General features: G+C 41.2%; 1 protein-coding gene across 1 annotated transcript in view; it reads right to left on the reverse strand.

The window, feature by feature from the left end:
• Positions 1 to 10,182: 10,182 nt before the first annotated feature.
• The window catches only part of GRIK1 (glutamate ionotropic receptor kainate type subunit 1), a 173,374-nt gene continuing 157,763 nt past the window's right edge, over positions 10,183 to 25,793 (reverse strand). Inside the window, exons 15-16 of the mRNA XM_064470479.1 lie at positions 21,185 to 21,435; positions 10,183 to 10,674 (exon numbers count right to left, since the gene is read on the reverse strand). Of these exons, the coding sequence (XP_064326549.1) occupies positions 10,519 to 10,674; positions 21,185 to 21,435 (407 nt within the window). The 3' untranslated portion in view covers positions 10,183 to 10,518. The remainder of the gene's footprint in view (positions 10,675 to 21,184; positions 21,436 to 25,793) is intronic.

The raw sequence follows: 25,793 nt of genomic DNA on the forward strand, positions 1-25,793 counted from the left end.
ATAAATAACTAATATGTTCCTCTTGTTGAATGTATTTTATTTAGCACTATATGTCCTTAAAAATCAATGGAAGGAATACAGAACAGAAGGACATATATTTACTGTATTTAGCCCTTAGATAATTAAGTGTCAAAGGTCATGCTAGTTAGGAATTGATTTAAAACAATTTTATCTTGATAATGCGAGCTGTCACTAAGTACTGCTGTCACGGACTGTCTTCCAGTTCACTTTTCTTTATAGGTGAGCAAGTCTTGACCCTTAAAATACCAGTGTGCCAGCTCTGGGGTGTACAGCCGATACAGGTCTGTGTACAGCTGTGCAGGTCTGTGAAGGTGTGGGTACTTTACATGCTAAGAACAGAAACTGGAAAAGATAACTTAGCCATCAATAGTTGGACAAGTTTGCTGTCTTTAATAAAACAGTCAGATAAAGGTTTATATCTGACTTCATATCACTGGACTATCTGAGGGCCTTCTAAATGGATTGCAGTTATTGAGCTTCAGATATGCACTGAAATGAGTAGATAACTTAGATGTCTAGTGGATAACAAAGATCACCTTGCAGGGCTCAGTCTCTGACTGGAGTAACATTTTTCTATGAAGAAAGGTAGCTAATAACTTGGGAAACATAGGGACAGTGACAGCATGCTGGAAAAGCTTTTCTCAAGCCTCAGAGCTACTCAGACTGATTTAATCACCACAGAAAGATTTAATCTATCATGAACCTGCATTTTACCTTTTCAAAAATAAGTAATTTTCTATTTATTTTGAAAGGGAAGTGGGGGAAGCAGAAAACAAGTGTGTCTGTAAAGAAAGCTGTCATTTCTGGGGATTGTAGTGTGGTGACATCTTTTTGACAAGAGAAGCATCCTTCAAAGGCATGTGAAACTTGATCCTGGTGCTTCCTCTCTCCTCTCAGAAGAAGTAGAACTACTTAATTTTGTTGTGCTGGTGGAGATGCAGACTCATGAGTGGGCACAATATTTGCTAAAAATAAATGGCAGCCTACTCCACACCTCTGAGCATGAAAGCCCCTGGAAGGATTTGCAGGATGTAGATGTTCTCCCCATCCCTCTGCCCTGGCACAGGGGGACTGATACCCAGCCTCTGCCTTCTGAGCAGGACATTAATCTGACATACAATCTGATTGAATGAAATGGGGGGGGGGGGAGTAAATCCCTGTTGGATAGCAAAACGCTAGATTAGCAGTTAGGAAACCTTGTGATTAGAGAGAATAACTGCTAAAGACATCATTCTTTCAGATGTAAAGCCGCCATTTTCATTTAGAGCTGGTAGTCCCTGAAAAACTACTGGTCTAGCATTAAGGAAACTGTAAACGTGCTGACCTGCAGAAGGGTGATTGAAGTTTAAGGTAACTCTGGTAGCAGGATTTCTATCTGTTTGCTTATTAGGCAATCCATTTTTCTTTCTCTGGACATTTAAGGCTTTACCTTCTCAAAAGATGCTGTTTACTTTGAAGAAAAGGGGATTCATTCGGTGCTGGCTACAACAAGGAGCAAGAGTCCCTCTCTTTGGCTTTATCTTTTCATTATGTATGGGACAAGAGCTTTTAAGGAAGGACGTAGCTGTAAAGATCAAAGGGTTCCCACAGTTTTCTGAGTTGCCTGCTGGAAATTGACCACTAGTTGTTAAAGGTTACAGTAGTCTCCTGTAGTGGCACTTGCAAAAGCTGTCATTTAAAAAATAATTGTTGAAATACAATACATGCTTTAATAGGCACCGTTAAATTAGTTGGCTAGTTTAATTCAGTACAGACATGATACTTGGTTTTTGCTTGGAGATGGCAAGCAGGAGCTTTAGAAAACATACTATAAATATTTTTGCAAATATTTCTGCATCTCTTCCCAAGCGCCAGGTGAGAGTTCAGCACTCCACTGCTCTAAGCACAGGTGCATAAAACCCAAAAAAGTGGTAACTGCTAAATGAAAGGGAAATATTAATATCTTGTAGAAACCTGAACTGAAAGCTTTTGGGATACCTGTGTTTATACTAAGTTCCCTTTTCTACAGAATAAAGGTCATTAAAAAAAGAAAACAGGGAATGCAGAAGAGGAAAAATACTTCATAAAGGATGTATTAGGGATACATTTAACAGGTAGCATTAAATGTGATTTCTCACTTTTCTCCCTTTCCAGAGATATGATAGGTCAGTAATTAGAATTAAGTTAAATCACACTCAGAGGTGTCATTTGGGTGTAAAAAACCCCACAACCACCTTGATTTAAGCAACTGCTTTTGAGTATTCTGCTAGGACCTAACTGGATCTTTGGTCTTCTAAATTCTTTAAACAACACAGCTCATACTTGATTTAGCAAACAGAGACTTTTGCTAGTTAGTGCAAAAGTGATCCTTCTGTGGCTCACTCCCACTGAAACCAAGACATCTTTTCCCCTCCACAGGCAGGAAGAGTTAAGGGTTCATGCAGTGTGACTAAAGCGCTCTGGACATCACTCAGAGCCGTTTATCTAGCCAGTGTTTTCAGCAGCATGGTGCTGTGTGCATGAGTAAAAGCCTGTGGGGAGAAGTTTCAACACACTCTGTGGATAATTCACTGAAAATCTTCCACTGTTGCTGCTTTTCTCCACCTAGATGTGCTAGTTAGCTACATGCCTTCACATGGTTAAAGCATCATCCACAGTGCTCTCATCTGGTCCTGCCTCACCAGTTTTTGAGATCAGAATATTTCCTTAGTGTTGTCGTTTCCAGGAAGAGATGGTAGGCAGCTGTAGGATGGAAATCTGTATTTGCTCTTAGGTCGTCCTTAGAAATCACTGGAAAAATATCTTAACGCTTTTGCAGCAGGGAGGGATTTTCTCACAATTTTCAGAAACCATGGAATACTTTTGCTGCAGGAGTGTGTTTTTCAGGAGTAAACTAAGCACTGAGACCACAAAAAAAAACCAACCCAGACATGGCAGCTTTGCATACTACTGTTTTGTAGAAAACCCAATGCTGGGGGAGAAGAAAAAAAAAAACTCTAGGCCTCTTAGAATGTCTCCTTTACTATATATTTTATAACTAGCAGAGTCTGATGTCAGCTGTGGGCAGAACCCAGAGGAGATAAAATGGGTCAACTGATGAGTAATTGGGTTATTTGAACCAATTACTACTCTGAATGATGACTCACTGGGCTGGAGCTTATTTAGAAGCTGGGGATAGGGTGGACCCAGTAACCTTGTAAGTGTTCCCTACCTTATCCCTCTGCAAAGCTCAGTAGTACCCTAGCTTTTAGCACTTTACCCGTGCCTGTAACTCTTGCAGTTTTCAGAGTGAAGAGTTCTCCCTGCTGTAAGTGTTCTGGGTCTATTAATAACAAAATCCCCATTTCTGTAACAGATGCTCAAGTGCTCTTGTGAGTGAAGGTGCTACAGATGCAGAACTGCCACAGCAGCCTCCCCCAACACATTTGGCTGCCCAGGTGTTGTGTACCTTCAGCTTCTGGCACCATGTGGGTCTAAAATACAGAAAACTACCACAATCGAACCTACCCTTGTCCCTCTCTGTTGAATTTTGCCCCCCTTCCATCAGTCCAGGTTGTACCCTGAGGATACACAAGCCTGCATGGAAAGAGGCACAGCTGCCCTCATTGGCAGAGAGGCAAAGCAAGGAGTGAGTCCTCCCCAGAGATTCCCAGCAGTGCTTCCCCCATGTCCATGGACTCAACCCTTCCCCAGAGTCCCGGGGACAGATGGGACTCGGACCTTTCCCAAGGGTGACACCTACTTTTTGATGGTCTGCTCAGTAGGACACCCAAGGTGGCACAACATGCACCTCTAGCAACAAAAGGTCCGGCAGGATGTGCCTTTTGGTGAGGGACAAGGGGATACACACTGTGCACTGAAGCAGGTTGTAGACTGGGGGAGTCCTGTGGGCAAGGCCAGCCCTGTCCTCCCTTCTAGGAAGGAAGAACTTGGGGGATTGCCTGGGGAAGGAAAAGTGGATTGCAGACATAAGGCTTTCCCCGGATCCCAACAGCACAGCAATCCAGCACGGGAAGGGGGAGCTTGGCAGCCGGCCACACTTAGAATCACAGAATGGTTTAGGTTGGAAGTGACCTTTAGAGGTCATCTAGTTCAACCCCTCTGCAGTGAGCAGTGAAATCCTCAAATGGATCAGCCTTTTCCAACCTGACATTGAACGTTTCCAGGTATGGGACACCTACCACCTCTCTGGGCAACCTGTGCCAGTGTTTCACCACCTTCAGAGTAAAACATTTTTTCCTTATATCCGGTCTAAGATCTATATCCACTTGCCTGGGTGCAAATGCATTGCCCCTCAGGGGGCTGAGGATGAGGGAACCAGAAAGGACACCAGCAGCCTCTTACTTTTCAGCTGCAGTTTGTATAAAACCAGTTTGCTCATTGCATTTCCCCAACGGGCGTAAGGTTTCTGAGTGCCATCCCCTTGGAGGACCTCTGTCCTGAGCTGCACTAAGGGAGGGGCTACTCCAGGCTTTGTGGGAGTCCAGCTCCTGGAAAATGTATCCAAGCTCCCATTTGCTTTTGAAAGCCTTGGCTAAAGATGCGTACCGCATCATGCAAAGCAGGTCTAACTGAAGCAAAAATCCTAGCAACTTCCAAACAGCACCTTATCCAAAACCGCTGGGGAGCTGAGAAATATTATGGGCTGCTGCATGCTTTTATGCATTTCAGAGCAGATGGGTGCAGCGTTATCTGGTTCAGGTGTTCCTGTAATTGTGATTCATTAGGATAACCACAGCATTGGGTGGCTAGCACGTGTGTGCTGCTGCTGGGCTGGTGTCAGTGCTCTCAGCTGTGATAGGAAACATCTGGCTGTACTGCCTGGTTCCAGATTTTTTCCCCCTTTGTAGTCTCTTTGCAACATATTTATTGGCCTCTGCAGCACTGAAGGTGCTGTTGCAAGCAGCCTTTGAATGACTCAGGAGCATGATCAACGTAGTAAATTTTATCCATCCTCTCTGAGCAGGATTGCCCACATGCTCCGAGCCGTGCATGGCTGCCACAGGGACCCATGCAGCCATGGGCTGTACTGACAGACCCTCTCTTACCCAGGGAACGCTTCCTCCTCCTCCAAGAGCCAAGGGGAGGGCTAAGGATATTCAGTCCTTACTGAGGATATCAGTGGTTTTCATATTATTCAGAGTCAGGCTGGAAATCTGGCCTCCCCCAAGACCTCAGCTTGTGGGGGGCTGCTCCTTGCCACTGGCTATGAGCCTGCACATGGGTCTGGGCCATAAACACACACATGCGCCATAAATGGTTTGCCCAAGTGTGGGTCTCACCTCCTGGGCTATGCGACTGCTATCGAAAACTAGAAATGCAAGGGAGAACTTCATGTCTTAACACTGATAGCTGTATGATGTTGTGCTAATGACAACAGAGTTTGCATTTTGGGGAGGTGTCAAGAGGCAAACAGGAGTGTGGCTTGAGTCAGAATTCATCAGCAGGCACAAATGTATGCATCTTTATCAATTGATGGAGCTAAAATAAAATTGTGGTCGTTTGACAGCTGTAAGAGATGTATCTCTAAATAGAGGCAGTTCTGATCACTGAGAAATCCTGACTCCTGCAAGCTTGACAGAGAGTAATTAAGGGACAAGCTCAGCAGTCAATAAATGCCCCACAGGATTACAGGTTCACAGCAGACCTGCAAGATACAGTCCTCTGACAAAGGCCCCAAAAGGTAGTAAGCTGATCATCATTTGTTCTGCAGTAGCTTATCAGTCATTCTGTTGGGCTGGGCCTTGAGCACACAGCTTAAACAGTCACTGGTACGTTGCCAATATTCCTTCTTTTTCACTGAGCCTGTCTTCCCACTTTCTCAAGAAAGTTAGGGGATGTTAAACAATCCTTACTGAGCCCACAGACGTACATGGTGAGTAGCTGTATGGAAAGATCACCTATTCTAAAACAAGGCCATTTCTGGAATGAAACACATTAAAGCCATTCAACAGCATCCATCAATATTGTATTTCTCTTTTATAATCAATGAGGATGCATGCCTGCTGCTGCCAAGGGAGAGTTCTAATGAGGACATTGGCTTTCCTAATGGGTAATCTCTAATCAGGCTTCTCTGCTACCGCGTGCTGCCACGCAGGAAAAAAGGCAGGAAAATAATATTTGTTGGGATATGGTGAAAAGGTCACAGTAATCATATCTGCTACTACATTGATATGTAAGATTGCCCTGTGCTTGTCCCTCCTCCCACAAGACAAAGTAGCTTTCTCAGTCATGGAGTGAATTTACAAGTAGTTTCTGAAGCCAAGAAAAATATTTCGAGTGACACAGCTTGGTTTGCAGGAGGGAAGGTGCTTTAGAAAAGGATTTGATTTTGCTTTAGACACATCTACATACAGAAAATATTAAGAGTAGCATGGCTGTGAATATAGCAGACACAGTGGACTGCACATGCATGGATGTGTGGAGCTGGGACCTGTCCAAGTCACATACGAGCAGCATAGGTGGTGACCTAAACACATTTGGAGAAGGGTGAAAAAGGTCACAGCTCTGAATGAGGACAGCACTTGGCTGAATCCTTAAATACCAGTGGGATTTAAATGTATCTCTAAGCATTTTCCTTAGCTACAGATTTAGCTAGCTGAAATATAAAATATTCTGTTGAATCAAGGTGGGAGACATGGTGGTCTTAATCTCCCCTCAGGTCTGTAGGCGGTCTGAGCTGTGCTCAAGGGCAACGCCATGGGGGCATGGAGACACCCCAGGAACCTGGGAAATGGTCCCCATGGGGCAGTGGTCACTGCTGGCCTGAGGCGGGAGCAAGCACTGGGAGTCAGTGTCGCTTGAATTCCTTCATAGTCTCATTTTAATCCTTTCTGTAGCTTCTTAAAAGGAGGCCAGTTAGTGTGAGAGTCACAGGCCACCGAAGTAGTGCTGTCCTGCTGATTTTTATATATATATATTTAAATATATATCTACATATATATATATATAGGCTGACGAAGAAAATCTTGGCTGGGGGAATAGGTCAGACTGATAGGGTAACCTGTCCCTGGATCACTAAAAGTGTCGGGGGGGAAAGTGGAGCAATCAGTGGGTTAAGCTAGTGGTGTGTGGCTGCTTGCATGTCTCAGGGACCCCACATTTCATGGGGTAGTTCACACCACAAATCCACCCAGTTTTTGGGAAAAATTTATACTGGGGGAATTTTATAACTAGTTATCAAACTGCATTCTTGGAGCTGGCAGGGAAGGGCAAAGTCACACATCATAATGTGTTATGTCATGAAATCACAGCGGGTTAGTTAGCTCCTTTGCAGCTACTACAGTTTGTTAAGCTGCCATCTGAGTTTAACACAGAAACTTCCTGATATGCTATGACTCTTAAGCCACTGGAAAGGATAAAAGGAAATCAAAGAAGAACAAAACACGCTTTATTTATTGTTTTCCCACTTTCACATATTTCTTCCCAGACAGGAAAGAGAACTTAATTTTTTTTCCCCAGCACCTTTTTATACGTCATAGACCACTAATACTGATGGGAAAGTTGAAATGTAAAAAGTAACCAAACAAGGTACTGTCTCTTAGTTTCAGGAAAACATTAGTAGATTTGTGAAAAATAATAACCTGCTTTTCAGTCATGGTATTAGAATGGTGCTCGTGGTCTGAATGACTTTTTTGTAACCATTGATGACATAAATATATGAAACTACCTTTGAAAGGACAAAAGCACTTTTTTATAAGATCTTCTATGAGCTCTCGTGGCCAGGGACTGGTTTTCTTAATTATTGCTTATCAGCCCAATGTGTCACTGCAGTATGTAGCAGACTAAACTTCCCAAAAGCAATCACTGATTTCAGAGCTTCCTACTGTAGTTGCTTTAAGAGAGACACTTCTCCTTCCTTTCCTAAAGACTGACTGCTCCAGACCTCCTGAGAGAAACTCCTGGAGGATAGGCACAGTCCAGCAGAAATGCTGGAAAACAGCATTTATAATTCCTGTCTTCAAAGGAAGGAAAAGAAGAATCCAGTGAGTTTTGGGCTGGCCAGCTTAACTTCAGTTGCCTGGCAAACACTTGCATGAAATAACTTTTTTGTAAGTAACTGGTAGGAAATGAGCAAGAGTTAATATGAATCTGTCAAAACCAGGTCTTGTTAACCTGATTAATTTCCTTCTTTAACAGCTTAATGGGACCTGTGGATGATTGAAGGGGTCCTTAATAAGCCTTTGAACCTGTCCTGCACGACATTTTCATAAACAAGTAGGGCAATAGGCTAGATGACATATACTGTATGGTAGCTGAAAGCCTTATTAACTGTCCTATTAACTATTAGATCTTCTCTGTCAAAACTGGAGGGATCTACAGGGGTCTGTCAGCCATCTTGCTCTCCTTTATGGATGGTTTTTAGTGAGTACATTTGCTACATTTGCAGGTACCTTCAAGCCGGTTCAGGCAACCAGCATGGCTGGGGACAAACTGATCTTGACAAACTGGAGAAATGGTTCAGTAAAAATAAAGTCCACCACAAAAAATATGCAATTCCTCATGGCCATGGCCCTAAACTCAGGCTAAAATTGTCATTGCTTGTACCACAGAGGGGTCCCCACCTTACCCACTTGAGGCAAAGAGATCTCCTCACAAGGTGTGTCAGCAGCAGTGTGGCCTTCAAGAAACAAGAACTTTTTCTACCCAACTTACTATGGGCAAAAAGCAAATCTGGTTTTGGGCATTGTGTTTTGAGAAGGGTATGGAATAATTACAGAGAGCCTCGGGGAAAGCAGGGGTAAAGGCTGGAGGTTTAGGAGACTTGACCCCCGTGGAAAGGCTAAATGAACAGAGGTGTCTTCTAGTCTCTAATAATATTGAAATGTATGAAGCAGGGCTTTTGTAAGTAATACCGTTCATTGCAGATTGACCTTGTCATGCAGCACAGCATAAAAGCTCACAGGGCGCTGCAGGGAGCAGTGTGAGAGGTGAAGGTGGAGGAGAGATTTCTGCACTCAGAGGCTTTCACATTACTTTCTCCTTCTGTGGCAGAAATGGACGTGGATACAAAGCAAAGGTAATCAATGGTAAGCAGTAAGTTCCCTGGGGGAATGTAAGAAGGACAATAAAACTCAACCGTTCACTGAAGCACCCACATAATGAACATCACCAGAAGATGAAGCAAATGCTGTTGATATGACTTGGGCTCACCCGGTTCTGTGTGCTGCACAGAAAAACAGTCAGTGGCTCCAGTCCTCTGGTTCCCTTTTTCCAGCCTTGCCTTAGGGTTGGAAGTGGTCCTAGTGGTGGGATTGCCCTGGACAGACCAGGTCTGTATAGATAACCTGGCATGTAGGAAGGCAGGGGTACAGTTCCCAGCTGCTGGGTACAAGGAGCACCCATCTCCTACACCCACCCTCATCCCTTGAGGTGTGGATGTATCTGCACCCCACCCATTTCCTTTTGCAGGCATCCTCAGAGCTATCCAGCTGGCACAAATAAAAGCCCCAGGAACAACATAACTGATCACAGAGACAACATAGCAATAAATATAAATGTGCTTCACCTCACTGCAGTATAAAGGAACAGTTTTGTGGAGGGGATGTGCTGTTATAATGTGTTGTGGCTCTTCTGACAGAGGTTTCTTCACTGTTAAAACACTTTGCTAGTGCCCCCAGCAGTTGCAACAAAAGGTTTCAATTGCAGAGCATTGGCTGTATTCCTGTCAGGTGTTGCTATGTTTGTGGTCAGGATTTGTTATAAATGGAATATTCTTGGCTCTAATTTCTAAGGGATTTTCATTTTGAAGTCAAGATTTGTTTTACTGGTATCAGGACCTGGAGGATAGGCAGCGTGATGATGTCAGCGTTGCCTTCCCCTCTTCACTGATGATTAATTTTGTGATTTTGTTTTTTCTTTTTGAACATCTAGCACCTGGAGCCATGGCATTACCTAATAATCATGTTTTAAAAGAAATGAAAAAGAGAAAAGATAAGGAAAAACAAGTTTCTCACCGAAAAGAACCTGAAGAGTGTTCCTTACAATATCAGAGGAAGTAAAAATAACTTGTTATTGGATACCTTTGTATTTAAGACATTTTTGTGTTGTTTGAGTTGTCATTGCTTATGAGTTAACTGTATGAATTTTTACTTTGGTTGTCTGGGTCCTGTGTTCTAAACAGCTGTGCTTAGCAAAACTGCAATCTTTTCTCCAAAAAGAAAAAGAAGTTCCACTCCCAGATTATTGGAAAAAAGAACCCTGCCTCTTGTTTATTTATTTATTTAGAAAGCACATACAGCAATGCATGGGGAGGTGAAGAGAGATGCAAAACAGGTGAGCATACAAATCCATCTCAAAAGAAATAGTGAGACACTTCCCAGGTGATTAGTAGTACATCAGTCTATGTGAGCTTTTAAACTGTTGTACCTCTATATTAAAAAAAGAAACCACAGAGAATTTCTGAAGAACAAGGTAAATGTCTATATTTCAGAAATCCCACTACAATCAACTTGTAGGCAGCAATATTTTTGTTTTGTTTTTTTATTCCTGATATTTCCTCAGAGGGGTCTCTCTTGCTCACGCTATGGTTTCTTTCCTCAGTGTCCGCCTCTGGTGACAAGTAAGGATACTTGTGAATGAAGATTTCCCCTTCGTTCTCGACCTTTTCTTTAACTTCTTCTGATGCTTGAGTGAAATTCCAAGCTCCTCCATTATCGCATTGAAAGAAAGACACTGGTGGAAGATGGAAACGGCATTAAACACTTTTCTTTGAAGGCAGAGTTTGACCATACCCTTTGCACAAATGGTGGCTTTTAGAAGCAAGGACCTGAGCTGTAACTGGTGAGCTCAGAAAGCTTCTCTGCTGAGTTCTGTAGGCTTTCAATAAGCCCCTAAGGTATAATAGGTGAGTCTATATAAAGTCGTGTTTTTTGCCTAACTTGGCTTCACTGAATTTAATTTAACTTTGGCTGAACTAAAGCGGATTATGAATATTTCTAAAATTCTACACAGATGCATTTGCAATGTTTTGGTGGCTTCATGTCATAAAAGTTATCCTTTTCAGTAGGTAAATTTCCTCCTGACCTTAAAAGAAAAAACATGTCTCTTAAATCACATGCATCTTAGCTACAAAAAATGGGGGTACCAGAAAAAAAACAAAGAACATAATTTTTGAAGATTTCTTTGTGATTTAGTTATTTTCCCCGCATGAAATTAACAGATACTTCTAAAATACAGTACAGTCCTCAGTCTTCTTTCTTTGGAAAGAATCTTTTTCAAATATTGTGTGTTGAAGAAAGGAGAAAATTACCACAAGAACAAAGTAGCTAAATAGTTTAGAAAGAAAGCAGAAATGTTTTTCTTCCCACCATCACAACATTAACAAAGACATTTTGGGTAAGTGGAAACTTTCTTTAAAATCTACAGCTGGAATAATTACATGTAACACAAAAAAACTACAGAGAGGTTTTAAGTTGAAGTATCTAGCAATGCCACAAAAATTGTTCCATGCAAATATATATGTGTAGATTGTTTATATGTAAAATAAAGCTTTGTTTCACACTGCTACCAGCACTTCAACCACCTTATTTTCATCAGGTTGAATAAATCCTTCCTACCAAACCCTTTCTAGAACTGCAGAACTGACCAGCTTTAAAACAACTAGTTAAAACTACAGTTCTTGTAAAAGGACAGCAACAGCACACAGACACGGTTCTCTGTGTCATATACAAACTCCCTTCCAGAGTGATACCAATACAAGGTAAGAAGCGTTCAGTAATAATTAACCAGTAATAATTCAATAGTGACCTCAGTTATACAGGGCTAAAATAAGTAAAAACAGATAGATTACTGGAAAAGGAGAAAACCCAAGCTTTTCTAGTAGCCAGCTTCTCCAGAGGAATATTTTCAAATGCAAAAGAGAGTAGGAGAGTAACCTGGATCAAGGTTAAACAATTTGTTTAAGGTAGCGAAGGAATCCCAGAGAAGTAGATTCCATACACCGTGCTTCTTCCTGTCCAGTATAAACCCGCTGTATAATATGTGTAATCCTGGTTCTGCAAATAAGATCAAGAGATCAGAGCTTCGACATGTGTGTGTATTTCAAATGTGTATGATCTTGTTTATGCCATCATGTCCTTTGTGGTATGGGCTGCACACAGACTAAGATCCCACAGTACGTTAAATTTATAATTTAATGTGCTATTTCTTTGAGATGCTTAATTTTTGCTCATCTAAAGTTCTTAAGTATACATAAACTAAACCACTACAAATTCATTTGAGACCCAAAACGTAATAGACATAGGCCAGGGCAGTGTACTGCTTTCTTTTTAAATTACTATCTGGTAATAGCCAGGAATTTGCTGGTGCAATTATAATTTAAATATCCCCCTTACACTGTCATATAGCAATTCCAGTGTTACTGGAGTTAGAGTCAAAGGTGTCTGCTGCAGCCCCATGCCCTCTGGAAGCAGTGGGTGAAGCAGGTATCATCCTAATACAGACACTATTTCTATATTGCTTCAGATTTTTTTAGAGAGTAGCACCACTTATTTCCAAACTAATAAAAATGTATGCTCCAATTATCCATGATTTAGCATGAATAATTTCTCTTTACTATCTTAGTTTTAATTGAGCTTTCAAAACCTAGATTACAAAGTGATTTCAGAACTCCATGGCATATAAGGAAAGGATTATATTAACCATTTGTAGGATTGATAAGTTTCATTTTTATTTTCTTTCCCTGTCGTTCTTACTAACCTATATGTTGTGTGTATTTAATAATAACCATCAGTGTCTGAAATGTGCATACAAGGACGATTTCTGCAGATGAAATTCTATATTCTACTGCCTCATTAATAGGGTTGTATTTTAATTTTCCAAACCAATTCATATTATTCAGACTATGCAATTATCATAACGTACTTCAATTTCATATCAACAAAATAGTCCCATGAAGATAATTTTATATCTGCAGATAGATATTTAAAACGTATTGCTGACATTAAGTATGTGAGGTTTTTAAGATATAACTACTTGATTTGTGAAGTGCGCAACCAGTTCCATTTCCAACTCTGTTTTGAGTTTTAAAGTAAATATTATCAGAATGACTTCAAGATATTCTTAGGAATGGCTTTGATGTTTACGTCTTGTCTCTAAGAATTAAACTTTTGCCTAATTGTTCATCAATAACAGTTACATCTAAAATGGAATATAAAAACATTACTGTTCTTGTTGATGATCTTTTCTGTAAACAGATGATGTTTATCCACCCAACAAAATATTGAAGTAGGCCATTCAAAATCTGGAAGGGCTCTGCCTTATCAAGACTCTCTCCTATCCTATCTGGCAGTGCAAGGCCCCAGCGGCTGATTACCCATGAGAGAGGTTGAAACACATACACTCAATGCACACGGGAGTGGGCTCAGCCACCCCAGAGAGACAGTGGGTTGGGAGAGGGACAGGAGGGGGGTTTACAGTGATAGCTTCCTGGGTCTTACACCTTGCAGCTCCTGCTCCTGGCTTTGTAAAAGCACAAATGTAGTTTTACTTTTACAGTTGCCTTATCCTTAGTTTAGAGGGACTTGAAACACCATTGGCATGAATTTTGTCAGCCTGAAGCAATGAATTAAATGTAGATTTAAGACCCTGGACTGACCCTTCAAAAGCATTCCAATTGTTATGGACATAGCTATGACTGATCAATTTTGTGCATATTCCTGTCTGAGATTCTACCGTCTTCAAGAAAGCCAGTTGGAGGTGGGAAGGAGCATTACAAACGCGGGAGACACAGGGCTTTCTCTGCCCCTCTGCTTTCACACAGAGCTTCAGAGGGTATAAAAGAGCAATCTGAGATGACACTTTGAACTTTCAGGGGTTTGGTTACTCATTCAGAAGGACAGTTACACATGAACTTTCTTCTGAGCCCCAGGAAGCATAGCTGAAAACCCTATTCATCTCCAAGCTGGTCCGTGCAGTCAGGAAACTGAACAGATGACTGAAAACCGGAATTGCCCTGAACTTTTCAAGCAGTAGAAAACTGTGGTACAGAACAAGTACAAACTCAGCCAGAATGCTGTAGCATTTACAGGAAAATCACAGGCAAGAAACATTCAGTGGGGTCTCCCAATATGACCCTCTGAACAGCACCATGTCTGCAGCATAATTAGAGTAGCCTTTAAAAAGTGGATGTTGACATTAAAATTCCATTTAAAAGGGTAATACGCTGTTCTTCTAGTCTTATATTCGGATAGCCAGACTGAAAAGGTTTCTTTAAAAAGCTATTTTTTTACATGCTGTTAGGTCCACTTTTGATATCTTGCTGAGAATGAGAGCAGAGTAGGCACAGAGCAATACATTTAACATCAGAGTAATAAGTTTAACATTTTGCTTTTAGTCAGCTTGACTTTCTCATTCTAGCAGTGTCAAAATGCTGCAGGACATGGCATGTGAGGCTAAAAGGAAATGTCATCCTTTAAAAACAGAATAGATTTTGCTCTCCTTGTGCTGAGAGACTCTCTCTTCGGTCATTTCAGCAGGCTATAAAAGCTTGGTCATCCAGCTCCTCACTCCTTCCTTACACTCCCATACAGAAGACTGTGTTAAGCTTTAGGATAATTATAGAATCAGAATTTTTAAAATAGCATAAAATAAAGTAGAAACAAGACTGAAAAAAAAGAATCTGTAGTCAGGCTTTATCGATCTGCTGCTTGTGCTGCTGGGCTACCACTGGGGACAAGACTTTCAATTGCATTTTATTAACATGTTGCAAAACCAAATAAATAATACCACACAAAAAAAAATCCAGTATGCTGTGTGAGAGAACTGAGAACTATGAAAATTAAAGGACGTGGGCCGGATTTTATTCCGGAAGAACACCTGACCAGCTCGGGGACAAAGAAGGAAGTGCAGAAGTCAGGATTTTCCTCCTGCAGTGCCCTCATCACTGTGAAGGACCCATAGCTGGGACACTGTCATATGTCTTCTGCTGAAAGAAAAGTGATTTGTTTGGGCCTAGTGCACTGAAGGAAAAATATCCAAAATAGTTCCTCCTAGTGAGCAAGCTGCTGTTGCAGCGCATTAAGAATCTGTTTGAGTGTTCTGTCACCGATGGCTAATTGCATGAGGAGATCACTAAATTAAGTCTTATAAACTGTCAGTGTCTATTGAACAGTGATTGTCAAAACAGTATGACAATGGTCCATGGATTATTTTAACTCTCTCTCGGTTATATAAACTATTCCTCCATTTCCTGTTTACAAGAAAGAAATCAGTAAATCTACTTGCTGGTCTCACAAACCATCTAAACATGAATGGGACTGCTCAGTGAGGGCATAGATGGCCACCGTTGTGTTTAGAGGTGGGGTTATGGCCTGAAAATGGAGGGGCTCAAACTGATTGATGTTTGTTGAAGAGCAGGAATTTACAGACCTGACAACTTCACAAAAAATTCTGTTTTGGAAGAACCTCATTGCAACAGGGGATTTCTTCCTTCTCTCCCTTCTCTTCCTCCCTTGTTTCTGAAGAGTTAAAGATGTGAAGCTTCAAGGCTTTGATCTGAGAGACATGGCACAAACACAAAATACCCTTGTGGTACTTTGAGAAAATATCAATCTAGGTGGGGAAAGCGTTATTGCTGCGCTTGGTCTCGTTCCGTGGTGCAGCCGTGTTATCAATCCACCCTCATCCTGGCTCTTTGAAATGGTGATCATATTGCCTTATTTCCCCTCATTCTTCTCTTATCTTGTCCTTCCCCCTGCACCTTTGCCTAGTTGGCTTTGCAGATTGTTTGATTAGGGCAGGAACTGCCATTAAATAAAGGTAGGCACACTGACCCCAGTCAAATCAGCCTGGCAATGGTTTGGAACTAGCTCGTTCATGGACCCTTAGCTTTCAATGGTAGGTAGCTTCTGTATATCAAAGCATACGGCATTTTTTTCAAACAGGTATTAATTTGAATATTTTGGGATGCAGCAACAGCAAAACAGAAATTAACATGAAATGACATGGGGATATGCTTATAGCCATTTTTCTCCCCACATAGCTCCGGCTATGCTTTGTTGGTACCACAGTGCCAGAACTGATGGAGTATGCTGTGACTCATCCATCACAGGCAGAGCTGTTGGCCCTGTGCTGATTGCACAGCAAGGTCTCCGTGCTGACACACACCTGAGAAAGGATCCAGTTTGATTATTGGGCCCTGGATGCAGTTGCAAGGCTCCAAGTTAGGAAGATGCAATGGTGGCCATCTGTTTTTGTGAACAAAGTATTTGTTGTGGCAGATTTCAAAGTATAGAGGTCATAGAAGTGTTGATAAGCAGAAACTATTTGAATGCTTTAATAGTTCTTGAAGCCTGTTATGTCTGTGCAGGAGTCCTCCAGGTGCCATGCACTTCATGGGAGATGCTATAGGCTGTGCCTTCCTCAAGCCTTGCCGTTAATCTGAAGGCACCTGCCTTTTCCTGGAGCCTCAGCAATCCTTGCAAAAAACTGCCTTTACAAGCATAGATTTGTTCACACTCAAGTGGCATGCTGGCTCTTCACTGCCTCAGCTGCTGGCATAGCTGCTAAGGAGCAAGTAAGGCTTTTTAGTAACTCCTTTTGTAGCTAGGTATGAAGCTCCGTTAGGGACAGGAGGAGCTGCCTTGTAATTCCCACAGGCAAGTTGAAGCCTGTGAGGTTGTCTGTGGGGACAGCTAGACATGGGGAAATGATGACTGTTACTAACAATGTGACTGTTTCCTTGACAGACATGAAAATGTTTATCCAAAAACTGACAGAAATTTCTGGATTCTGTGTCCCTCTAAACAGCAATTAGAAAACTGGTCAAAGCTGCAACCCAGAGGATTTCTTCTATAGAGCAATGATGGAGATAAACACATTAGGAATTCTCCTTCTCCTCTGAGAGTTGAGAGAAGCTGAATCTAATTAGTTTTAAGTCTTTTCTACGGGGAAACTGCAAACAAAGCACTTTCTTAAATCAAGGACACCGAAGATCTAATTCAGGTCTTTGTTAGTAAGAAGGGTAATTTTATGAAGAACCAAAGCTTTCAAGGCTTATTCAAACAAGTTAAAATGCCATTTTGAGCAAGACAATTTCTTGCAGTGTCTGGAGCGGAGCATAAATACTCACGTACACACATGAGCACTGGCAGAGAAGAATTGGTATAGCCTAGCTATGAGCATAGATCTTCACCACAAAAAATATTTAAGCTTACTGTCAGAATAAATAGTGCTGACCAAAAATTGTAACATGAAGAGAAGGAGAATACACGTCACTGTATGCTCTGGCTTTTCTCAGGAGCCAGGTATGAGAGAAAAAATTGAAGGGAAGAGCAGAGCTTCGCCACGGCAGTTTGGCCATGGAGTGTGAAGGCATCCACTTGAACAAGTTTTCTAATTGCAGTAAAGTCCAGAAATGGCCCCTCAATAAAACAGATCATTAACTTGTTTGATGAGGAGGAACTGCAGTGGGTAAGAAAACATAAAGTAGGCGTGAGGGGCGGGAAATGAATTGGTGAAACTGGTGGTAAGCTGGGATATAATGAAATACAGATAAAAGTTAATCAGGTTTTGAAAACATGGTGGTTTGCCACAGTTCATGACATCCTAAGTGCTGGCATTTCTATACATTTTGTGTATCTCAAATTGCTGTCATGTTTTTTGGTTGGCAACAGCAGATCCAGTCCATGGTCTCCTGCCCTTGCAGTCCCCAGACTGGCTGAGGACTAGGGAAACTTAAAGTGGTATCCTTACAGGGTATAAAAAACACCCAGTACCTACCCCCTACTCAAAAGCCTCCTTGTATGTTTCAATACAGAAAGCAATGGCAAGGGTTTACTGTTTGATATAAACTGATACCCTGATTTTGCCATAAAGGAGTTTTCTATGTTACATAGCCTTACAATAGTGAACATCATGCATTGCTCAAGCCAAGTCAACAGAGTTATTCTGTGAAAGGTATACATCGGGCTTGCCTGAGGGTGCTTTTGTTGAATATGTTCTTAAATGTTAATGGTTACATGGCATAAAATTTGACTGATAGATATGATTTTGTTCTATGATAGTTACTTGGAGGCTTTGGCTAATGAATTTTAAATGGATGAATTAAAATTCATTAAATATTGACACTGGGAATAAGATATGCCAGCTAAAAATTTCTGGCTGCTTATAATAGGGGTTCAGAAAGTTAATGGAGCCCTGCAGGTGATTTTCTGAGGTTTATAAAGAACTGCCTGGCCTACTCGCTGAATGCTTCAGCAGAGACCAAGCAAAGTATTTCTCTATGCATTTAGTAATGAGGCTGCTATTGGTTTACTCAGGTTTGGTAGAAGATGAAAAGGAGGTAAATAATTTTTCTTACCTGAAAAAGGTGGATTACCCCATGAAATGACAAGATGACAATTGTATATAGAGAGGGTGATAATTCTTAAAATCTACTACAGTCTACTGCACTCACTTTTCACTGTAGGTGTAATTATTTTCTGTGATATGCATTTAAACTGCCCAAATTTCCAGGACTCTGACAATTTGTGTTAGATAAGCTTATCTCCTGCTGAAGTAAGAGGCACTTTGAAGTCATTAACTATGTGTTGGTGAGTACAACCTTTGCCATTATGTGCACCGTTGAAGTTTAATGCTTTCCATCGGACACACCTTTTTTCTTTCCTGACTATACAGTGTGAATTGAGGGCTGTGTTCGAATCCCTCGCTCCTCTCGGATTAACTTGCCACAGTCTAACTCCGTAGATAAGGTGGTGCCAGAGGTGGAGTTGGATGGATGGGTTTGCTTACATTGTAGTCCGTAAAAGAAACAAAAGGCCTTGCATGCAAGAAAACAAAAATGGAGAAAATAAATAAATGAAAAATTAAAATTAAAAACAAACATGAGAATGAAATTCAAAAGCTATTTAAATCAAAGGAGAGTATGTTTATGGAAGCAGAACAGTCATAGATTGTATTTGACTCATGCTTTGGATTACCTTAGTGATAATATACGCTGTATAGCATTTTCCATCTAAGCTTCTTATTTTACCAGAATAAAAATAAAACAAACTGAGAGAAATCAGAAAGTAATACTGGAATCGCTTGTATTCTACTTTCCATAAAATTACTTCTGGAAAAGAAGTATGGTGTTGCCACATTAACTCACTTAGAGATTTTAATTATTAAGAGACTGCCTATAATAAGCAACACATTGCCGTGAAACAGTAGTACAGTTTCAGAAATGGTATACGTTTATATGTATGTATATATGTTATGTATGTATCCTGAATACTATGTTATTCACCCAACATATTTCTAAGTAAATTAAGACTCCCTCATGATGTAAACCTTTAGGTCTACTTTAATGATGACTTCAGGAATGTATTGCCTTTCCCAGACTTCTGAAGAGTTTCCAGGATATTCTGCAACATTATTCTGCATTTATAGGAAACATTTTAATTAGCTGTAACTGTTCTCCAAAACATATTTGAATGAAAGATCTCCTGAGACAAGAATGAAGCAAAGGTATCGATACATTCTTTATGCATTTTGTGCTAAAACCCTTGTATAAAGCTAAAGTACTAATCAGAAAGCTGCAATATGTGCAAAATACATTCATCCTTTACCTCTGACTTATTCCAAAACAGGGACCCTCATTAACATGGCCTGCAAAATTGCTCCACATGAGCTGCGCCTGTTGTTCGTAGACAGTGCCATTGCTTTTAATGAGGGCTTGCTCAGGCACACATGGAGAGATCTGCACAGTCAGGAGCTGCCCTCTCCTCTAGGATACTGTGAGAACCAAGTTCACTGACATTAGCCTTAGATGTCATGGGCCCAAAATAACACCAAGCGCTGCCTCGAAAATGTAGGCACATGGTAGGATTCGGATCACTTTCAGCTGTCTGAACAGCAGGCGAGTAGCCTTAGAGTACAGTCATTGTTTACCAGCAGGAAAAAGATAGAGGTGATTTATCCTACCCAAAATCAGATGTTGTGCTCTCAAGGCCCCAGCCCTGGCTGCTTGTTTCTACTCAGGTGTCAATCCCCCTCACGTCCCAGCACAACTGCTGTATGCAGTGTAAACCGCTCCTCTGAGACAGAGTTCAAATGTTCTCATTCTCCTCCCACTCATCCCTGCTGCCTTCATTAAGGTTATTTTTCTCAACAGTCATTTTTTGGCATTTATGTCATCAGCCTTTCAGGATTACACCTTGGATGAAGAGGATGAATTGCTTTTCCCATCCGAAAGTGCAAAATGAGCTTAAACAATTCACTTTGGAGTAGATGTCTCATATCTAGAAACCTGAAGTTAGGTGATATGAACCCACCTCTTAGTGATTGTGTCAGGGGCCACTGATCCTGCAGTGCAGTGTGAACTTCGTCCCTACGATCAGCCCTGTTGAAGTGAAGAGGATCAGGGCAGCTATAGCAGTTGAGACAAACAGGGCTGCATCAGGGTCTCGGACATGGCCAGAAACAAACTGGCACCAGGGAAGGCAGCCACAGTAAGGGGGTTGGCAGACAACTTCAAGAACAGACTCTGAGTTGCTGCTCATGCTTTGTTTCTTTTACAGCTGCTGGTGGTTCAGTAAATGGGTATTTACGCTCTATTTTAATGATGGATTCTGCCTCACAAACTGCTGTAATACTCAAGCATGATTTATACACAGCATTTCCTTTGTTTTCCCTCTGCCCTTTTAAATTGCTCATTACACTTCAGTGGAGCTATAACCAGAATTTCTTTGGCTCCATAATCTTACTTTACTGTGGCATCCATCACCTTTCAGTAGGTCTCCCTGCTTTGAAGTGCATGCTTCAGCATAGTGTGTAAACCCCTGGCTGTGAAAAAAAAAAATGCTTTCTAGAGCAAGAGAAAAATTACACTTGGGGATTTGGAAGTACATTCCTGTTGTTACTCAAAGAGCTGATGCTAATGCCGTACAAAAAAAAATCCAGTTGTGTTTTATTCCTTTCCAACGTAATTTATACTTGATGCCTTAAAGATCAAGCGAAACTGTTTGAGAAATTAATTGCTCTTGTTCAGCACTGCCATACTAAGCAGCACTAATTGGGCTGTGGGTGAGGTACTTCCCTGTTCTTATTAATAAATTATTTGTCTTTAGTGCCAGAAATGCATGGTGAGAGTTCAGCAATACAAAATCTGCACTCCAGCAAAGAGACTTATAAAGCAGTCACCTCCACATCCACAAACCTCAGTCTCCCAGAAATATAAGCAAGCTGGAAATGAATGACTCACCTGCTCAATATCACTGTTTTTCCTTGATTTATATATAAATTCACCAATGGCTACAAACACTGAAAGAACAAGGCCTGCAGCGAGCACTATGAAGATGCCCCCAATATTCTCCACCCCAAGAGCGCTGGCTTCTTTGCTGTCCTCCTCAGGGCAGCCGTTGCCTCGCCACCACTTTTCCTTCATCATGTGCAGCTTTCCCTCCTCCTGGAGCTGGAGGATGGCTATGGTGATTTTGTCTCTGTAAGGAGACCCTGCAAGGTGAGAGCAAGACTCGTTAGTGCTGGTTGCAGCAAAGTGAAGGCAGAGAGGGAGCAAGCTGCTGCTAACTGAAGCAAAAGTACTCCCTTATCACAAGATTGATTATTCCAGCTAGAAAATCCCTGCTTTCTCTTCAGCTGGAATGGGGAAGAGGACTATCTGTTGGTGTCTTTCTCGGGGACTGGAAAGCAGAAGGCTCCTTTGGTGTGGTTATTTGTTTGAGAATTCATTATAATTTCTAGGGTCTCCTACTGAGGTTTATTTAAGCCTTGGCAGTGGGTTTTCTTGCTAAGTAATTCCTCCATATTATGTTTGAATATTGCTTTCTGCATCCTTTGAGACTTTCCGCTTTCTATACCCTCTATTTACTTCAACATCTGTTTATTTTTCCTACTGCATGTAAAATGAATAGCCATCTAAGAAAAGCCCACAGTCAGTCATATACATTCTCTTCTCATTTGTACCTGCATAAGCCCACAACTCAACTTCAGCTACCACACACCTTATAACACAACATGGCTGAGTTTTTTTTCCGTGACTTGTAACAATATTGGTACTGCAAGCTGAAAATAACAAGTATTTAATGCCTTTTATTTGCAGGCCAACAGCTTGCTAAATGATGTGCCTTCAGGCTCAGCAGCATTAATGGGCCTGTACAGTATCTGGCAAATAGCAGGGTCACATTGGGCAGTTCAATCTGTTTAGGTTTGACGCTCATGCACTCTGCTCTGGCTCTCCATCTTCCAAAATCTCTTGCCGCCTGTGAGACCCTTCAGTCAACTTATGCTCTTGCAGAAGCACAAGCCTGTAGCCCTAAAGGGGAACGGGGGACAGGCTTGCCTCTCAACACGCTTTGGGAGCAGCACCTAGTTAAATGCGATTGCTACCAATTATCTTTTCCCATATTTCCAGAGGCTGAAGTTATTAACAATAACAGCAGCAATCCTGTTATTGATTATAATAGGCAAGTGGAAGCTGGTTTTGGTATTGTGAGAGACTTTTCTTTATGGGGCAAGGATTTTATGACAGCAAGCAGGAGAGGGTTACAAGAAAGGTTGTTTGGCTCCTAGGGCTTATATATGCCCCCAAATCCTGCCATGCTGGACTTGCTACAGTTGGAAGCATTTAGTGTCTGTGCTGAAATACAGCGTTGCCAGTGTTTTGTCCATGTAGCTATGTCCATGTCCATCCTTTCCTCTCCTTTAACACATTAATAAGACTATTTTCTAAGCTGTAATTTCACCAAAAGTCACATTTTGATGCAGATTAAAGCAATTGCAATTCTCAATCTTACCAAGGTAAACAAACTGTTAAGGCAGAACCTGTGCCACAATTTCAGCAATAGCGTGGTACACATAGACATGGGCACTTAAGGAAAATCTCACAAGACACCACTTCTGTGTCTTTATGCATCTAAACAGCCTCAGAAATTTGGCCTCACAACTTCAGTTTTCTTTCTTATATGTTGTGCAGGACGTTATTAAAAATAATTGTACCATGGATACAAGTCCCACTCCCTGTTTTCCCTTTCCTTTAGCCCGCAGCATTGTCTGAGGAGAATCAGTGTGAAAACATTGCAGTTCTTCATTTGTTGTGCCAACACTCAGCTATTTTTCAGCGTATCTTACTGCCAGCACTAGGACATGCTGTGACCACAGATGCTAAGAGACATGTGTCAGATTATACAAAGTCCATCTGGGAAGCCAGCAATCAGCAGCCACTGTTTGAGGTAGCTAGCTTTGAAGGGAAAATATGACTGCTGTAAGAATAGATGATTTCTCTGCATGCTATTAAAGAACCAAAAATAAGCACAACAGAAAACAAAACAGAAACATCTTCAAAACTATCTTTACACAGAGAAGTGAATTATTACCACTGAAAACAGCAGCGCCTCTCAGAAGAAAGAGCAGAATTGTTTCTACTTTAGGAGAGGTATATCACCCTGATAGCTAGAGTCTGTTAGATTGTAAGACTCATCTATTTTCCCTTGTCTGAAAGGACATAGCTGTTAGGTAAAGTGAAGTAGCCTGAGCCACAACGCAGGATTTGTGGGGATGTTCATTCTTTCTTGTGATGTTTATGTTGCCACCAGGATTATCACAACTCATCTTGAGGGTAACAGGTACATCTATATTTCTATATGTGCTTTTAAAGTTTGTCAAGTGTGCCTGGAGTGTTGGATTGGTGATGTTTAATTGGTAAGCGCTAGGACTGCACACAAATCCATCTCAACACCTCTTTGAATATTCAGCATATCATTTATGGCCTCTGAGCTATTAACAACCTACCTCTCAGGCCAAGAAATGCATCTATCTACTTCCTTAACAGTCTCCCAAGTAACTGGTAATAGCTTTAGTGTTAGAATTACTAGCATCAGCACTGGCAGTGATACTGGAATTAATACCTGTCCTGTCATCTGTATATATTGCTTTCTTCAACCACATTCCTCCCAGGGTGACATTTTTGCATAAGTTTTGCTTAGAGGTGCCTTTACTACAGCAGTATTTCCAGAGTGCATTAAGTTCACCACGAACCACTGCTGCAGGTTTTTCATTAGTAATGGTCTTTGCCAAGAGTCTGACAAAAGCCCTCCTCTCTGTGACCCATCGGCTCCACAATAAACATAAATGGAGATGTTTGTTGATACACCTAAATCCCCTTTATCCTAACTCAGCACAAAGAAGTAGGCAGACAGCCTATATCTGAGGTTTTTTACTTGCAGAAGATGCTCTGCAAAATAGTACATTTCTTGGATTCATAGAACTTTCCAAAATTCTCTTTCCTGTTTCTTTGGGAGCCAAATAATGATTATATTCAGCTCATTCACTGGAAATTTTGGAGTGTGAGGCACAATTTGCTGCTGCATACCCTAGCCATGTGGTTGCGCATTCTCCTGAAGGAATGAATGCAGACCAGTTAAGACTTGCTAAAACATTGGTGTTAAGGGTCACAGACAGGTCTTTTTTTTTTCCCATACAGCTTCTGCAATCAATAGTCTTGAATGCTATGAGAAAAATAACAGAGCATTTGGGCTCCATCTGAATAATGGAAGGATCTTCACAGCTCGTCTTGCTTATGAAATCAATCATTTAAGAATTTAAGAAGCCTGATGGCACCGACTTATTCCACAGTGCTTGGAGATATCTATTTCCCTGAATTTTGCTGGTTTTCCTTAAGAAAAAATTAAGGCACATTTATCATACAAGAAGCATCTTATAAATATATTTCACAGCTGTATTTCCAATGGATGCACTCTCTCTGAGGATTACCATCTGTTCCAATTATTCCTTCATTGTTCTTGGTTTAAAGTGTGGCAGCTTTATAACTGCAATGAAATTCCTGCCGTACATTTGTCTTTATTCAGGATTTTAGCTTTTATATAATTTTCCTCAGGGTGAGAAGGCTGTTCTCACACAGCCAGTGGAAAAATACACTTAAAATATTATCTATATGGCAATCTGTCTGAGGTACTCTGTAGCATAAAGAATCACAGTTCAAAGTGCAGAGGTGTTTCTCCCTTATTTATATCTGGTCCAAACAGCCGATAGACCAAACACTTCACCTGTTATATCTGTGTAAACTGATATTGCCTTGAAAAATTCCCCTGAAGACAATAAAATTGCATAGCTATTAATTAAGCGTGGCACGGTAAGTGCATATGTGAGCATTATGGAGAAGTATATTACACAGGAAAAAGTTCTGGCTGCACAGTGCTGATTATTCACAAGAACACATCACAAAAACCTGACACTCTTTCTAATTCTCTACAATCAGAAAATCTTGAAAAGGACACTGGATAGGCTTAAAAAGGACTACTGGAAAGAGTTCACAGAGATGGAGAGTCTTAGGACTCTGCTTAGCTCAAAATATTGAAAACCCTGATGCAGATGCAGAACCTTGCAATTGATGAGGTCATGAAATAGATCAGAAATTAGTCTCTTTTCATGCAGCTTTCTTTGGGCTGCGTACATTGGACATAACATTTAACCTGCCCACTTCCATTTTCCCAGCGACACTACCTGATTTCTCAAACTAAACTGAATTTCAGTAGAGCGACTTGCACCTCAAGCAGCACAGAGGATACCCTGTTTGCTATGAATGGGGTACTCCAGAAGTCAAGCAGGTCACTCGACCTCGTTCTGCAGATGTAGCCTGCACTGCTGTATTCCCTTTCGCTTGCAGAGACTGCTTGCACATAAGCAGGGCAAGAGTAGAAGTTTAGCCTAAAAGGAGGCTCCTAGGTCTGTTTCAATGAGAAAGGTTTCTAAAAGACTAGGACATGATTCAAATGGCAATCTAAACTTCTGAAGGGGACATTGCTGGGTGTGCTCCACAACACTCGTGCTGGAAA

This window comes from Phalacrocorax carbo, chromosome 1 (genome assembly GCF_963921805.1).
Source record: "Phalacrocorax carbo chromosome 1, bPhaCar2.1, whole genome shotgun sequence".
Classification (NCBI taxonomy): domain Eukaryota; kingdom Metazoa; phylum Chordata; class Aves; order Suliformes; family Phalacrocoracidae; genus Phalacrocorax; species Phalacrocorax carbo.